Source organism: Manis javanica, chromosome 17, assembly GCF_040802235.1.
Source record: "Manis javanica isolate MJ-LG chromosome 17, MJ_LKY, whole genome shotgun sequence".
Lineage (NCBI taxonomy): Eukaryota > Metazoa > Chordata > Mammalia > Pholidota > Manidae > Manis > Manis javanica.
Window position 1 is genome coordinate 7,242,413 of NC_133172.1, and position 17,250 is coordinate 7,259,662.

Here is a 17,250-nt window from a genome sequence, read left to right on the forward strand (position 1 = left end):
CTCAGGTTCCGGCGGGAGATGGCACACTCCACGGGGGCGACAAGGCAGGACTCAATAGCGTGGTTCACAAGGTGTGGGGACGGCGGCTGGCGATAGTGGGGTGCTGTCACCATCCCTAGGTCGGCAGGGGCACATCTGGGAGAAAACATACCCCAAGTTCACACTCCTTCCTCCCCCGATTTCTGGACTGTGATCCCAAGGACCCAGGCCAATAGGACGCCATAGGGGGAGGGAGCCCACAGGTACTTAGTTTGGGCCCTTACGACAAAAACACCACAGCCTGCATGGCTTAAAAGCCACCAGAAATTTATTCCTCCCGGTTCCAAAGGCTGAGAAGTCCAGGGTATATCTGTTGATTCGGTTCCTGGTTTGCAGACAGATGGTGGAGAGGGAAATCTTCTCTTCCTCGTATGGGCGCTCACTCACCACCTCCCAGAGGCCCCGCTTCCTTAAGCCATTGCACTGGGGTTAGGGCTTCAAAATAGGAATTTTGGAGGGACACAAACATTCGGCCCACAGTGGATGTCCTCAGACAGGCCCCCGGGGGGCACAGAGCAGGGCTGGGAAAGTTGGAGCAGAGGTTCGGAGGGGCAGTAGGCGGGCCCCAGCAGGTGGGTCCCCACTGAAAGGTGAGCTGTGGCCGCCATCTGCTTCCGGACTCTGATGTTGCCAGGGGTCACGTAGGGCTGAGAGCCCGTGGGAGCCTGCTGTTTGGGGCTGAATTCCGTCCCTCCACCAAAATTTCTATGTTGAAGTCCTAATTCCCAGGACCTTGGAAGGTGACTGTATTTGGAGACAGGATCTTTACAGATGTATTTAAATTGAAATGAGTCAGTCATTAGGCACTTCCTAATCCACTATGGCTGGTGTTCTCTTTAGAAGAGGTAATTTGGACACACATGTACGAAGAGAAGAGGAAGACGTGGGGGAAAGTGGTCATCCACAAACCACAGGGACACATGCCCCTCACAGTGATTATTCCCAGTAACACCTGAAAGGAGGATGTCCTCAGATATGGGGATTCAAATAAATGACACTGGGACAGGGTTTGAAACAGGAAACATATGTGATCCGAATGCTTTCTATGCCAGCACATCTCTCTCTCTGGTAGAAATTTTAAGTGAACAGAAATGAGTGCATTTTTTTTCCCTTTAATATCCAAAAAGGAGTATAACACCAATAAAAATACTGGTATCTCCACACTTCCAAACACACAAAACCAATGCTATGTCACTTACTCCAACGCTGTCCCTAGTGGGGTCTCTCAGAGTGGCATTAGGACCTGGGGGCACCGGCAGTGCCGAAGTGGGAGGTCACCCCGTCTGTACAGCTGACTCGGCTGTGGTTCCGGTTTCTGGCCCCTTGGGGTCAGCCTGATGCCTCTGTGACAGGTGAACCTCGCTGCTGCAGGCCAAGCGCTGTGCTGAGTCCTGCCCAAGTCCTGCCATCACCATGAGGCCCTCTCCTGTCCCCCAGTTCAGGGGATGCCCCATTCCGACCAGAGACATCTCCCTGAGACTCACTTTCTCAAATCCTGTTTTCCCTCACATACTTTTGTCGTAAGGCCCCGTTATACCCAAACCTGAATTATTAGCTGCGCAAAGCACCTTGCTCCCCTTCACTCGAGGGCGGGATGGCTTCGTTACCAAACCTTTCCAGAGCAAGTGCAAAATATTAGGGCTCCCCCTCCTTGAGCTGCAGACAAGGAGGGTAAGAATCCATTTCCATCTTAAAGCAGCTGAAAGTTCGGGGTCGGGGCACACCGCCCACATACAGGTCAGTGGCCAATACTTATTTATGCGTTTCAAGGCACTAAATAAACTCATTAGGTTTTCTTGAGGGAGGAGCTGCTGCTAAGTTCTGTGTTATGTTCGTTTTCTGGGTGGCACACTAAGGCACAGAGGGGCTAATCCACTTGTCCAAGGTTACCCAGCCAGGATGCAAACTTGGTGTCAAACTTGGGTGTCTGACCCTGAGTTCACGTACTGCACCCAGCAGGCACTGCTGAGGTCGGAGGGGCCCGAGGGTGAGGGAGGGCCCCCCGGGTAGGGGCTGTTGTCTCCGGCCTGCCCCCGTTTGGCGGTGATGCCCACCCACTTGGGCAGGGAGGCCACTTGAGGCTTAAAGATCATGTCAAAGCGGGAGTCGGGCAAGGTGAAGTTAGCCAGGTAGAGGGTATCCCCGCCTGTGAGGTAGGCGGCCCAGATCCCGAAGGTGCCCACGGTGAGGACTGTGTGGTTACACTGCGTGAGCAGCGCAAAGTCCTTGGTGGGCAAGCCTTGAAGGCCACTGTCGGCGAACACCACGTCCCCGAAGGAGCAGTCGATGTTCTGCCGGCACCAGGACATGTCGTCGCTGGTGACCATGAAGACCGCACCAGTAGCGGGCCCAGAACCAGCCCAGGGCCTGCTGCACGTAGCCCCCGCCGGCCAGCACGCCCTTCCACACCCACAACATGACTCGGACGTAGTCCCCTCGACGCATGTGGACTCCCACAAAGGTCGCCTGCCAGGCCCACTTGGCCTGCAGGGCCCACAGGGACTTCTGCGCCTCCTCCCACACGTGGTCGTGCCGGGTGAACTCCTGGAGGAGCTCGTCTCGGAGGTGGCGGTAGAAGGTCCTGGAGCTGGGGTAGCCGGTGACGCACACGAACTCCCCCGGGGTTGTGACGGTACTGCTCCTCCATCCAGTCGTTCAGGCGGTAGTTCTGCCACGGGTTCCTGCTGGCCGTGGGGCCGTGCAGAACGGGGGGAGAGCATTGTGCATCCGAGCTGGGATGAAGGCTGGCCACCCATTGGCCTTGGCCAGGGCGCACGGCATGGCGTACTTGCCCATCTGGTTCCTATGCTCTAAGGTAAATATTTCAGAGCACTGACTACTCCCCTTGCTCCTGTGGAGTTGATGGTGAACATGCGCCCCTGGGGCAGGGGTCGGGGGACCAGGACCACGTGGCCTGGATAGGCCCAGGGGGTGGGCACCAGAGCCAGGCGTTGGTGGCAGTGGAAGGTGGTGGACACCACGAAGATGACAAAGAGGAAGTCGATGGCAGAGAAGGAAGGGCAAGTGGCCGAGAATCCCGTGATGGCTGCAGGGGGAGAGAGGACACGGTCAGGAAGCACGGGGGGCCGGTGGTGGGTGTGTGAGACCCATCTACTCGCTCCCCCACCTCAAATCACTCATTCACTCAACCCATCCAAGTGTTTCTAGTGGCCTCCGTGCTACGGGCTCCCGGGCACAGAGCCTGGTACTCCAGCCTGGCTCCACCCTAGCTCCACCCCTTAGTGGCGCTGTGGGGTTTAGTCAAATCACTGCACCTCTGAATCCCAGTTCCCTCGCCCACCCACTAAACAGAGATGATAGGTTCCTCCACTTGGAGGTGCCAGTACTGGGCCGTACTTCACCCACACCAACAGCCATTTCACATGGTCCAGCCTCAGAACCACCCCAGAGGTTTGCATGAGGATTAAACAAGGTGACATTTGTGACATTTCGAGGGCAGTGCCTAACACATGGGAAGCGCTCTGCACGTGCTCTAAGGTAAATATTTCAGAGCACGCTCCGGGGAGCTCTCAGTGTGGGGCAGGGGTTAAGAATGTGGATTTGGAGGCCAGATAGCCCAGATTCGAGTGTGGGCTCTGCCTCCCACTGGCTGGGCAACACTGAGCATGTTCTTTTACTCCCTAGCCTCAGTCTCCTCCTCTGCACAATGGGTCCACTGCAGCACCGGAAGAACCACACTTGGAGGAACTCCTGCTGTGCTGGCACTGAGCTCTTCCTGTTACTGTCAGTGCGTGGGGTTGATTCAGGCCCCCACAGAGTCTGTGACCCCCTTTCCCTGGAATCTGGGTGGGCCTGTGACTACCTTGGCCAATGAAACACAGCAGAAGTGACGCGGTGCTCTTTCTGGACCAGGACTGCGGGGACCAGTGGTTCCCACTTCCTGCAGCTGTAATGTTCTCTCTGCACTGCCACATCAAGCTGGAAACCAGTATATTGAGATAATATTCAAATACCATTTAATGGTTACAGTTTAATGGTCTTTAGTATATTGACAAAGTTGTGCAACTATCTCCATTAATGACTATTCCGGTGTGTGAGTAGACCTTGTTTTATTTATCAGTTCATCAGTTAATAGATTTGGGTTGTTTCCGCTTTTCGGCCATTATGAACAATGCTGCTGTGAACATGCATGTACAGATCTCTGTGCGGCCCAAGCTTTCATTTCCCTGGGGTGTTTACCTAGGAGTGGAATTACTGGGTCATTTGAAAACTCTGCTTAATAGTTCCAGGAACTGCACACGTGTTTGCCCAGCCTCTGCCTCATTTCCCATTCCCACCAGCAGCGTGAGGGTTCTGATTTCTCCGCATCCTCGCCGACACGCCTCTCAGTGTGCCTGCTTGGTCACGGGGCTTGGGAAGCCTACACTGTGGAAGCACAGCCAGAGCGCCACCGACTCCCCCCCTGACGCCACTGGGCACTGATTGGACTCCATGACCCTCAGTCTCCCCGTCCTTGTTACGGGATGACCCCCCTTTCAGGGTCTGACTTTTTCGAGTCAGTCTCTCCTCCAGCTCTCACACGGGCTCCCAGCGACTGTCTTTCCGCTCCCGGTCTTCAAAGCGCCCTGACCCGATTTCTCCTGTGCCCTGTGCTTTCCCTGTGGTCATCCCAGTGGCTATGCCCAGGAGGCCCCAGGGCCGGTCAGAAGCACTCGATTGCGTGGCCCCGCTCTTCCGTGTCCAGCTTCCATCTCCCCGGTTCCGCTAGCCCCCTTAGGCGCTGGGGCTCTGTGGGCCTTGCCTCAGTGCCGCTCCCCCACTCCGCGGCTCCTCACTGTATCAGTCAGACCCCTTTGGGAAATGTGAACACTCCTGGGTCCTCCTCAAATATCTCAGATGCAAGGTGACTGGTCCCCAGTGAGGTCAGCTGGCTTTTCCCACAGCACAGTACGGTAAAAGTATGACACCACACTCCCTCCACTGAGGTGCACCCGCAATGTCCCACTTGCTGCTTTAGTTTCCAAAAAGTGAATTAAATCTGTCCCCTGAGCCTCTCTTCTCACTGGGCTGGTGACAATTTGGTCCCAATCCTTCCATCACACCACCTGCCCAGCTCTGGGCCTACCTGCAGTCGTTTATGGAGGAGGACTCAAGCTTTGGCCTCCAGCCAGCTCGCCGGGCCAGCCCCAGCAGGCCGCAGAGCCATGGCAGGCGAGCTGAGCTGAGCAGGACTGGAGGCTGGGAAGGAGGAACCAGCTCAGGAAAAAGGTCCCCACCACCCAGCGCCACCTCCATGGTGTGACCTGTGCAGCTGCATCCTGCCCACTTGGTTTAACGCTCTGCTCTCGCTGCCTAATTTCTCCATAAACTGGAACAGGGTGTGCCCCATGTTTTCAGGTTTCGTTGGGCTCTGCAAATCAGGGAACAGGTCCTGCTGTCAAACTGCCTTGAGCCACAAGAGCTCCCTCTCCTGGCTTCTCGTCAGCCTAAACAACTAAAGAGCCGCTGGGAAATGATCAAGGCTGATGCTTCTGTGGTTCCTGTCGTGTGCCCGGCACTGGTCTCAGCGCTCACTGTCCTGGTCCACAATTCCTTATGGGCCATTTTCCTAAAATTGGGGGCAAACCCCAACCTGGACTGAACTCAACTGGCGACAAAATCTGGCCTAAACTGACATGTGACTGTAGCCTTTACTTATCTTTGCATGATGCCTGGTGTGTTTTGCTGCAGAAACCTAACATTTGATTATGGAAAGCTGCCCAGACGCCACTTGGGGAGCTATGTAATACAATGTCTATGCACCCCAGGATGGTGCCAACACAGATTCTGAAACACATCTGGTCTGAAGAGTTTCAGATATGAGACTATAGGCTTGTTTTCCCTCATTTAGTCCTCATGACCTCCCTTGAGGAAGGTACATTTCTATGCCCATACAACGGATAAGGAAACTAAGGCACAGATAGGTTAAGAAATTTGCTTAGGTCACACAGCTAGGAAAGAGGTGGAGGCTGAATTTGCACCCAGGCAGCATGGTGTAGGCATCTGGGCTCTCAATTACCGTCCTGGATTTTCCAAGAATGTCCTGAGGGAAGCACCCTGACGCACACCCTGTGTCCAGTTACACGTGGGGTGTGACCCGCCTTGCCTCATGGGGCCTCTGTTATTTCTGGGTCACCAAGGTAGGAGGGATAAAAAAATCTCCGGGAGCCCAGAACTGTGGGTCCCACGCAGCTGAGCCCCCTGAGCCGGGCCCCTGGGAGGCCCTGCCTCCTCTCCAGTGCACTGTGAAGGCCAAGGTACTCCGTACTCCAGAAAAGCCCACCACCACCAAAAAGCCCCCTGCCCAGCCTAGGGATGGTTCCGCCCGGCTCCAGCTGCTCCCAGTCTCCCTCTCCCCAAAGCACCTCCAGGGTGCTAATCACCTCAGGCAGCTCGGGCTTTTAAGAACAAAAGTGAGGAAGCAAGCTGCGCTCCAGCGACATTAGCTTAAGAAACTTCGTGTCCCCAGGTGGGGGGTGGGGGCGGGGGAGTAAAGTGAGACCTGAACCTTCTTCTTGGATTTACTCCAACAGCAAAACCAGCCTTTGCACTGGCCATTGCCCCTGCCGCGGCCACTGCCGCCCGATGCCCGATGCTTGTGGGGCCTCCTTCAGACCTCAGCCCAAATGTCCGCTGCAGACCCCCACCCCCTGCATCCACCCCCGACTTGCTTTTGCTCCGAGCACCTGCCGCCTTCCGCCGTTCTCCAGAACGGTTACTTGGGGGGTTTCTGTAGTGACCCCTCCTCTCCGGTGGTGAGCCTGGCCAGGGCGGGTGGCTTTGTCTCTGGCAGAGTGGCTGCGCCCGGCCGGAGCTCAGTGAGTACCCACTGCGTGGACCCGTGGAGGGAAGGTCGCAAAGGGTACCCCGTCTCTCACACTGCCTGCCCGCCTCTGATGTGGGGGGCGCCTTCTCTCGCAGCTAACTCCTCCTCACAGCTTATTTTCAAATCCTGTCGTGGTTCCCGCCGGGCCCTGCCCTCCACCATGGCGCATGAGGGTCACCCGGCACCAGAGTCACGATTGCCTTGCTGTGCCCTCCTGTGACCCAGGGCCAGTCCCCGGTGGAGGGCCCCCAAATGCACCGCAGTAAGGGCACGCAGGGCCACAGCAGCGCACACCATGCCCCATCCTCCCGAGGCCTTTGGGCTTTTCTCACGGGGAAGTGAGGGGAATGTTATTTTTCTAGCCAAAATCATCCGGGTCTGTAACAGAGTTGTCACTAACAGTTGCACGGAAGTTTCACAACTGAAGCAATGAGGCCATGCAGGAAAATGGCCATGGGGGACGCTGGATTTGAGCTCTGCCCCCTTGGGGTCCCCACTTTCTCTCTCCGGCTGCCAGAACCCTGAGATCCCAGGCCTTCCCATCTCCTCCACCTCCTTCCCACCAGCCTAGAAAGCAGCCCAAGACTTTGGCTTTCCCGTAGCTGGTCTGATCCTTCCAAGAGCACCAATTTTTAGGACTTGAAAGCAACCGACCTTAACATTCAGTGAAAGCACAGCAGACAGAAGGTCCCACTGGGGAGGAGGGGCTGGCTTGGGGTCACACAGCCAGTGGCCAACATCCCACCTCCGTGAGAGTGAGCAGCCCTGACCGCTGCCTGCAAGGTCAGCCCCTTCCCTGACTGTAGCCACCACGTGGCAGGGTTGAGCCGCGCCTGCTGCCCTGGGAGTCGGTGGCAGGGGTCTGAGTGTGGGTGAAGCAGGGACCCTGGCCGCTGCTCCATCCTACCTGCCTTGAGTCTCCTGGGCCAGCCTGCTTGGGGCCCTGTGGCTTTGGAACCCCCTGGGGCACGGGTGCTAACATCCCACAGGTCCGGGGTGGCGTGGCTGGCGGGGGTCCCTGCGGGCAGAGTGTGGCTGCAGTTGGTGAGGGGCCTGGGGCGGCGGGGGTTGGGGGAGTGGTGGTGGTGTTGGATTCTGCGGGCTCTGCTCTGAGCTCCCGCCCAGAACCCCCACTAGCCTGGGGCCTGAGAACAGCCAGTCTGGCATTCACTCCTGAGAGCCCACGCCGGCGCCAGGCTCCTGCAGGAGGGCAGAGCATGTGAGGAACTACCTGCAGAGGACGCTGTCTCTTGGGCACAGGTTTGACCGTCAGGGGCGAAGGGTGGGGTGTGTGCAAAAAGTCGGAGAAAAGGGGACTGGGTCCCAGATGGACCCCCACACCGCCTAGGCCTGACTATAGGTCTGCTGGTGGCATAGCTAGACTGTGCTCCTTAAAACGGGGCTGGGGGTGTGGGCTAAAGTTCCCAGAAGGGATATGGGCTGGGGGACCGGATATCTGGGGTCCCAGATGGGCTAGGGCTGGTTTCTGGCTCCCCCAGGAACACTCAGGGATGCACAGCCTGACTGCCCAAGGTGCTAAGGGTTACAAGCTGGCACCCTGTCAACCACCCAGGCAAGAAAGGAGAGATGGAGGATGGGGGCTCGGTCCTTAGCAGGGCTGGTGCCCACAGAGAGAGCAAATGCTGCCGCAAGAACACAAAATGGCGCCAGACTCCGGGGAAGGGTGAAGGGAGCTGCCCGTCTTCTGGGGCAGGGGAGGCGGTCTTTGCACGTGGCAACTGCTGTGGGGACACGGGAGGCTGTGAAATCAGTCTGGAAGACACTGTGACCCACATGATGCCTCACAGACTCCCAGCCTGGGTGCAAGCCCAGGTCCCAATTCAGAGCCAGGGGCCAATGGGGCCCAGAAAAGCTTCAGGGCCCTAATCCTGAGTGAGTTCCTCACTAGGGGCTGCCGGGCCTGGAGGGGGAAATTGAGGCATGGGGTGTGTGTTTCAGCACCAAGTCCTTCCTAGCTCCTGCCACCCCAGGGGTCTGGACTTCTGGTACCTAGAGTGGCCCCGGCATCTGGCCTGCCCTGTCTCTCTCCACCCTTAGTACCTGCTACCCCCAACATCTGTTCCCCCATCTAGTCCGGGGACCTTAGGATGGGTGGAGAATGTGGGGGCTCTGATCTCTAGACCCTGAGGCCTCAGGAGGCAGGCAGGGGGCTGCGATTACCAGAAAGCCCTAGCAAATCTGAGCACAGGGCCCAGGCACCTGCCTTCCCAACTCCCAACAGGGCTTCTGCACCACTTTCCTGACCCAGAAGGACCCAGGCTTCCAGCCCCCAGGCATGCCCATCATGTTCCTACCTCAGTTTTCTGGGCTCTGTGCCTGGGTGGGAAAGGGTTAAGGGTGGGCAGAGCCTGGGGGTGGGTGGCAGGGCAGCCTGGTGTTTGGCGATAATCCCCTTCCGTGCCCTGGGTGTGGAGAACAAGGTTAGGGCCCCACATGGGAAAGGGCCTCTGCTCTGATCCCCGTGGGCCCAGGGCCTGGCCTCCGCTTCTGATCCCCCGCCGCGGCCAGGCCCACCCCGCCCCACTGGCCAGGCCTGGCAGGCGGTCTGCTCTCTCTCCCTGGGTGTGTCTGAGCCCACCCGCCTGCCTGCCTGTCCCAACCCCCAGGCTCTCAGGGACCCCGTCCCCCACTGCCTCTGGACTCTGGGTGCCCGGCCAACTGCTGTCAGTCTGGGCCTCCCGGCCCCCCTCCCTGTGTCCGTTCTCTTCCCGCCCTGGCTCCTCCTCCACACCTGGCAGTGTGGAGCCCCCTCCTCTCCACTCCAGTCTCCTCCTGTCTGTCTGTCTGTCCTTGCTGTCTGTGCCTCTATTCCTTTCTCTATTTCTTTGTCTCAGCCTCCCGTGCCTCTAAACCCGCCTCCCCTGCCCAGCCCTGCTCCCCCCACCCCACGCCCTCTCCAGGCTTCCCCATCTGCCCCCCAGCCCTCTCCCCGGGGCCCCTGCCCCTCGACACTGACGGATAGCTCTGGGGTGTTAAGCTACGGATTAGTTCAGGCAAAATTCTCGATTTTGCTTGCGTTCTTTCCCCTTTGGGTTATGTAAACAGTAATTCTCCCCAGATGGAACTATTTTCCTCGCTTAGAAGAAGCCAGGGAAGGGGCTTGGGCAGAGCGGCGGGAGGCACGCTGGGGCTCCCCGGGAGCCTGAGGGGCGGCCTGGGGCCCTCAGCTCCACCACTGCTCTCCTCCCCCAGGTACTCGCCTCTGTTGGGACCATGCCTGTGACCTTTGCCCTCCTGCTCCTCCTGAGCCAGGCCACAGCAGACCCATGCTACCACCCGGGGGGCCGCCCCCGCTTCTGCCTCCCACCCGTGACCCAGCTGGCTGGCATGGCAGACTCCTGCCCCCAGGCCTGTGCCCTTTCCCCGGGGACAGAACTCGGCCCCCGGGCCACCTGCAGTGGCAGTCTGACCCTGGCCCTGGGTGGCTCCTTCCTCCTGACGTCTGTCAACCTGGGCTTCTGTACCCCGGGATCCCCGGCCCTGGTCCTGTCTGCCGCCTGGGCCGCCAGCGGTCCCTGGAGATCACTGTGGCGCAGACCCACGTGGCCCAGGGCCTTGGGGGGGCCCAAGAGGGTGACCTTCCGAGCCCCACCATCCCCCAGGGCCACCGTGGTGGCCAGTCACCTCCGCGTGGAGTTCGCGGGCTGGGCAGGGCTGGCAGCAGCTGCAGTGAGAGGCCGCTGCCAGTGCCACGGCCACGCAGCCCGCTGCGCTGCCCGGGCCCGGCCCCCCCGCTGCCGCTGCCGCCACCACACCACCGGCCCGGGGTGCGAGAGCTGCCGCCCGTCCCACCGAGACCGGCCTTGGCGGCCCGCCACGCCCAGGCACCCCCACCCTTGCCTGCGTGAGTCCGGGGCCCCGCCCTCCCCACCCGCCCCGCCGCCAGGCCCACGGCTCCCCAGCAGCTGGTCCCGTCCCTGAGGGGCGGGATGCTCTCTCCTCTCCAGAGCAGACTGCTCCCTGCGTCTTCCCCACTGTTCGCCGCCCACCCTTTGCCTCCCCCAATAGCCTCCCACCCATTCTCCACCTGCCTCCACATCTCCGCCATGCCCAGACTTCCAGCGGCTGACCCGTTCAGCAGGGGCTGCCCGACATTCTGCCACGATGATGACGATGATGACGTAACATTTCCTGAGCACCTAGCCCAGGGCCTGGCTTGTGGCAGGTGCTCAGGTAATATTTCTCGAATGGGTGTAGGGAAACGAGGCAGGTGCACCTCTCCTGCTTCATCAGATGGACCGTATGTCAGACTAAACCCACGTTTATCAATCGCCCGCTGTGGGCCAGGCAGGTATCATCACGTGGCCCATGTTCCAGATGAGGAGATGAGGCTGGCGCTGGGAAGTCCCTTGAACAGGGACACACAGCCAGTAAGCGGCAGGGCCAGGATCTGAGCTCCAGTCACCGAGCTCTGGGGTCTTGGCTGGTCCCCTCCAAGCTCCTGTCAGGGACTGCTGTCACACTAGGGCGTCACACTGGGGACTGCCTCGGCTCAAATCTCAGCTCCTCTGCTTATTGGCTGTCTGACCCCAGGCAAGTGACCCAGCCTCTCTGTGCCTCCATTTTCTCACCTGTAAAGTGGAGATTAGTAACAGCACTTCCTTTATAGGCTGTGGTAACAGCTCATGAGTTAAATACATAAACTCTTTTGAATAGAGGCTAATGGGGTACCTGGCACAAAGGGAGAGCTTCCTGGGCGTTGCCGATGTTACGGTTCTCCACGTGAGGAACGTGAGGTCCCAGGATGTGTCCCTGCCCCGAGTCTTACTGCCAGCAAGGGGCAGCCCTGGCACGGGACTCAGGGAGACAGGCCTTCCTCGAAGCTGGCCCACCCACAGGGCCGTCCAGCGGGGGCAGTGCTCCCCAGGCCCCACGCGGAGCCCCTGCCCCTCCACGGTGCTTCCAGGCTGGCGTGTCCAAAGCCTGGGCCTTTCCCCTTCCCTCCAGCCGCCCCTCAGAGATGGCCCTCCTCCCATCTCCAGCCTGCATTCCTTGCTAGGAGTTCTGTGCGTGGCCAGGACCTCCTCTTTCCACCTCCTGCATTGTTGGCGCCCTTCCCCCTCTAGTTCTGTTATCATCTCTTCTGGGGTCTTCCTTGACCCTCTGCCCCCACCCCCTCAAGGCCTATGGGCAGTTGGTCCATTCTCAGCAGCCAGATCTGATGCCCCTGAAGGGAAGAGCGGAGACTCCCGGTGCCTGGGGGTGGGGTGGTGTTCATCCGGGCCTGGGCAGGGCCTGGGAGCTGGGGCGGCTGTCCCCCTGAGGATCACGCATGGCCCCAGGTTGCGCCAGGCACTGTCCTCTGAACCTGGGTAAGAGACCGACGGTGCTGTGAGGGAGAAGGGTCTGGGCAGACAGGGTGACACTAACCCCTGTGGCAGAGCTGCGGGCCTTACCCCACCCTGCCATCTGAGGTTTCCAGAGGGAAGTGAGGTGAAGTGATTGCTCTTAGGTCAGAAATAATCCAAAATCTGACTCCACCCACTGCTAATCTGAATAGCATCGCCAGCTCTAGTGCTCACAAAAACTCTGGGGAGAGGGACTGAGACCCCCACCGCAGGGGAGGAAACCCAGGCTCAGAAGTAGGAGTCATTTTCCCAAGAACACAGAGCTGTCTCAGCTCCCTGCCCTTCCCACTACTGGTCTGTGCTCTCAGGACCTCCCAGGCCAGCCTCTCAAATGTCTTGGAGTCGAAAACTCCGTAAATCTCTCCAGAGAATGGCCCCTGAACCTCCTACGACTGCTTCTCACTCTGGGATGGTTGCTAGAAGCACAGATCCCTGGGCCTAGCTGAGACCCTGGGGGCAGGACCTGGAATCTGTGTTATTCTTTCCAAACATTTCCTGGTAATTCTGAGAAGCAGTGAGGTACCAGAGCTACTGCCCCACTGATAGATACTCCCTAGGAAAATGTGCCCGCTGTGAGCTGCGTGGGAGACACTGGCATGTGGTTGCTAAGAGCCCAGACTCTGGAGCCAGGCCTGGGTTCCAGTCCTGCCTCTGACCGCCCCCTCAGCTGTGTTACCTTGGGCAGCTGACTTCACCTCTCTGTGCCTGTTTTATCATGTGTAAAACGGGGATGATGAGAGCACCAGCTTCAGAGCTACCATGGGAATGAACACGCCAAGCACTTGGCATAGCACATGGCACCTGGCATGTGGAAGCTTGACATGGGCACATACACACTCTGTCAGGCCCTGAGTTAACAACTTTATATCTGCTTGGTTTTATTTAAAACATGCAAAGTAGACATTGTAACTATCATTCTACAGCAAAGGAAACTGAGCTATGGAGAGGAGCAGTCACTTGCCCAAAGGGCTCAGTGGGACACGAACACACGGGACTGATGCCCAAGCCCACCCTTCTTTAAGGCCCCATTCCATGCAGATGCTCTGGAGGCTCATCAGTCTTTGGGCTTACCCAGCTCCAGCCCGGTGCACCCACTTACAGATGAGAGTGAAGAAGTGCTGGGCCCCAGGGTCACCCAGGGGCCCCAGAGAGCCTCTTTTACACTGAACCCGCACTTGATTTCCGTCCCAGAGGGCAGTGGGGAGGAAGGCCAGGCCTGACGCGCCCCCCCACCCTGCTCTAGCCTGCTCCTGCAACCAGCACGCCCGCCGCTGCAGGTTCAACTCCGAGCTGTTCAGGCTGTCGGGTGGCCGGAGTGGGGGTGTTTGCGAGAGGTGCCGCCACCACACAGCTGGGCGGCACTGCCACTACTGCCAGCCAGGGTTCTGGAGGGATCCCAGCCAGCCCATCACCAGCCGCAAGGCCTGCAGGGGTGAGTGCAGCCTGGAGCCTGGCACAGGAGGAAAGGCGCCAGGGCCAGACTCCTGGGCTTAGGGAGGAGGGGATGGGGAATTGGGAGGGAGCATCTGGGGCTCCAAAGCCCACATCCTCAGCTCCTCTCCTCATACAGCCTGCCAGTGCCACCCTATTGGGGCAACAGGGGGCACCTGCAACCAGACCAGTGGGCAGTGCCTCTGCAAGTTAGGGGTGACTGGCCTGACGTGCAACCGCTGTGGTCCTGGCTACCAGCAGAGCCGCTCCCCCAGGATGCCCTGCCAACGTGAGTCCTGAAGGGCAGGGCCACAAGTCCTAAGTGGGGGCGGAAGGAGACATCTCAGATCACCAGTGGACAAGGGTGATGAGGGCTGTGTTCCTGGGGATGGAGCTAAAGGCTCCAGGAAGATGGGGACTCAAATTCCAGTCTCCTTAGTCTTGGGAAGAAAGAGGCTGGGAGCCTGGATTCCTGGGTCCCCAGAAGGAGGGGGATGGGGACGACCCCAATTCCTGGGACTGCTGAAGAATGGGCTAGGGGCCAGGACTCCAGGTCCTGGGGGAGGAGGGCAAAGGGTGCTTGTACTCTTGGGCCTTAAGGGAAAAAATGCGTGCAGTCTGAATGCCTGGATTCCTTGTCTGGGAGGAGGAGGTGGAGCTTCAACTTCTCCTTTGGTCTCTCACAGGAATTCCAGAGGCCGAGACCACCCTGGCTACCACCCCTGGTGTTTACAGCTCAGGTAAGACAGGGTGGCGTGGGGATCCCAGGCAGCGAGAGGGATTGGGAATGGGCTGGCTGGGCCCCCAGGTGAGGATGCAAGGGTGGCCCACTGAGCCCGGTCCCAAGGGTTCAGGGACCCCAGCTGTCCACCAGCATGGAATGTGGGGAGGGCAAGGGCTGAATGCTGTGGTCCAGGCCTCAGGAGCCCAGTGCAGACAGCCTGACCCTCCCCAGACCCTCAGTGTCAAAACTACTGCAATATCTCGGACACCAGGGTCCACATGAGCCTTCAGAGGTACTGCCAGCAGGACTACGGTGAGTGCGGCACAGGTGCCTGATGATAGGCCACCTCCTGTGGCCTTCAGTTTTCTCATCTTAAATGGGGAGGCATCCTGGACTCTAAAGGGCCCTTCCTGATCTAGGGTCAAAGAGGACAGAAGACACATGGGGGAGGGATGGAGAGTGGAGCGGGGTGTTCCCTACCTTCCTGTGTCCCCTAGTTCCCCATGTTCTTGGCCTTGAAGGGTTTCACTATCTCCTTCATCCTGACATCTGGGGGGGAGGGAGGTGGCCTCCTGGGAATGGAGGGAAAAGGGGAACTGGTTGAACCGAATGGACCCTAGCCCTGTTCTGCCTCCCTTCAGGGTCTCAGATATCTGAACCTTAGCCCCATTCCCACAGAGACTCCTCCCCCAGTTTCCTCCCCCAGCAGTCCATTCCAGTTCACACCAACACCAGCCCCGTGACCCCAGGAAACCCAGCTCTTAACACACTCTGGAGTTCAGATCAGCACCTGTTACTTCCCTCAGTGGTTTAGGACCCCAGGCTGTCTTTCCCGAAGATAATCATCAGGCCACTGTGTCCAACTACCTGGAAGATGGAATCTTCTTCCCCCCACATCCCACAGGGATCTTCTGCCCCACAGACCCAGCTTGCTAACCAGTCCTGCCCTCAATACTTCTCAGAAAGTACATGTTTCTGAATCACCTCTAGTATGATCCCAAGCCTCAGGTTCCAGGTTCTGACCTCCTTCTGGCCGCCAAATTCATCCCACAGCCTCTCCCCTAGCAATACCCCTCTTTTCCAAGTGCTCTGCTCCTGACACCTTCTGACCCTGCGACATTAGAGACCCTGGACCTGCCTCTTTTGCCCTGTTCCCAGCCCCACCCACTGTATAGTCCCCTAGTGCCCCCTTTAAATAATTCCTTCATCCACTGCTTCTGATATGACCCCTAAAGCATCCCACCTGGAATATTCCAGGCTCCTGGCTCCCTCTCCCTGCTTGGCCTCCCCCACCTCCTTCAGAGGAGACCCTGTAGACCCTGCCCTTCCCAGTAATAATCACTGAACCCCACCTCATATTCCATAAACCCCACCCTCCTTGCCCTGACCATGTCTCTGCCAGCAGGCCAAACCATCTCAACACACAGCTGGGCACCCACATCTCTTGCCCTGAAGGTTCATGGTCTCTCGCCTTCCTGAAGGGATCCCCCAAGCCCGTCTCGAGAGCCCTCTCCCACCAGGTCTGACCCCACTGGCTCCCCACCACCCAGGCCTGACATCTCCCCTCCCCTCAGTTCTTCGCGCGCAGGTGCTGGCCTCCGAGGCGGCAGGCTCCGCGTGGCAGCGGCTGGCAGTGCGCGTGCTGGCCGTGTACAAGCAGCGGGCGCAGCCTGTGCCCCGCGGCAGCCAGGATGCCTGGGTGCCCCGCGCTGACCTGGCCTGTGGTTGCTTGCGCCTGCGGCCCAGCACTGACTACCTGCTGCTGGGCAACGCGGCCGGGGGCCCCGACCCCGCACGCCTGGTCCTCGACCGCCACGGCCTCGCGCTGCCCTGGAGGCCGCACTGGGCCCGGCCACTGCGGCGGCTGCAGCAGGAGGCGCGCGCTGGGGGCTGCCGCGGCCTCCGGCCTCCGACCCCCAGCACCGAGCCCGAGCACTGGGCAGCCTCGACGGCCAAGAAAGGGACCTGGAAGCGACAGGGAGCTGAGACTTCTACCTCGACGGGGCATCCCTTGGTGACGTAGCCGACGCCGCGCCCTCCCTGACGTCACTGGCACGCGCCAGCACCACGCAGGCCCGAGGCACCTTTAGCTAAAGGCGGCCACCTGCAGGCAGGACTCTGGGCTGCTGGCCAGGACCTTTAGCCTGTGACCCATGCGGCTAAGTCCCCTCAATAAAGTCTAAAATCTTGGGTATTTCGGCTGCAGACCTCTGATGAGTGCTCGAGAGGGTCTCTGAGCGGCAAATGAAGGCCTCCAGTAAATCCTCAGAGCGGAAGTAAGGCTCTGCTCCCTGACAAAGTGGCCAATCCAGGGGAAAAGCTGGAATGACGTCACTGGCACTAGTCAGATTTATGTTGCCTGACGATTGGCCAAAAGCCAGTGGGATGAGTGACTAAAACAGGCGGGACATACGCCACAGGAAAAGACATACGCACCAGATTTCCACAAAGTTCCGTATTTAGGAACTTTCTATTCCTGATGAGGCTTAGGATGGTCTCTGGGAAAGAAATAGAGGGACTTTGAGTGAATATCCGAAGGGGGATCTGACTGAGGTTCATCTGGTCTTAAAGTGCAGCGAAATCCTTTCCTGAGAGAAGAGCCGATTGGGAGCCACAGAGTGGTACGATATCACTTGATGCTAAGCGGAATTCCATTCCCATCCAACAGTTGTGTATCTGTAGGAAAGAGGAGTGGGGCTAAAAAGGTAGGAAGCAGTAAGTATGCAATGGGAGGTTGTCATGGACCAGGCCCTTCCTTACCACCCTGGCCTCTGCCCCCAGCACCCCCCATCAAAAATACAATTTCAAATATGGGTGATCTCTGCGTTGAGTCCTTCCATTAGGCTAGCTCTGTTGGTGTG

General features: G+C 58.8%; 1 protein-coding gene and 1 pseudogene across 1 annotated transcript; one reads left to right on the plus strand and one right to left on the minus strand.

The window, feature by feature from the left end:
• Positions 1-1,837: 1,837 nt before the first annotated feature.
• On the minus strand, positions 1,838-5,295 carry LOC108393134 (galactoside alpha-(1,2)-fucosyltransferase 2-like; annotated as a pseudogene).
• Positions 5,296-10,089: 4,794 nt separating this feature from the next.
• Positions 10,090-17,233, plus strand: NTN5 (netrin 5). Its single transcript, XM_037005988.2, has 6 exons — positions 10,090-10,730; positions 13,478-13,666; positions 13,805-13,954; positions 14,352-14,405; positions 14,621-14,701; positions 15,964-17,233. Exons 1-6 carry the CDS (start codon positions 10,100-10,102, stop codon positions 16,410-16,412), a joined length of 1,554 nt encoding a protein of 517 aa, XP_036861883.2. The 5' UTR covers positions 10,090-10,099; the 3' UTR covers positions 16,413-17,233.
• Positions 17,234-17,250: the final 17 nt, after the last annotated feature.

Bases quoted from the DNA above. Each gene is read 5' to 3' on its own strand.
- NTN5 (XM_037005988.2), top strand. From the start codon at position 10,100: ATGCCTGTGACCTTTGCCCTCCTGCTCCTCCTGAGCCAGGCCACAGCA. The intron at 13,667-13,804 runs GTGAGTGCAGCC...CTCCTCATACAG, and splicing joins CAGCCGCAAGGCCTGCAGGG to CCTGCCAGTGCCACCCTATT. The intron at 13,955-14,351 runs GTGAGTCCTGAA...GGTCTCTCACAG, and splicing joins CCCCAGGATGCCCTGCCAAC to GAATTCCAGAGGCCGAGACC.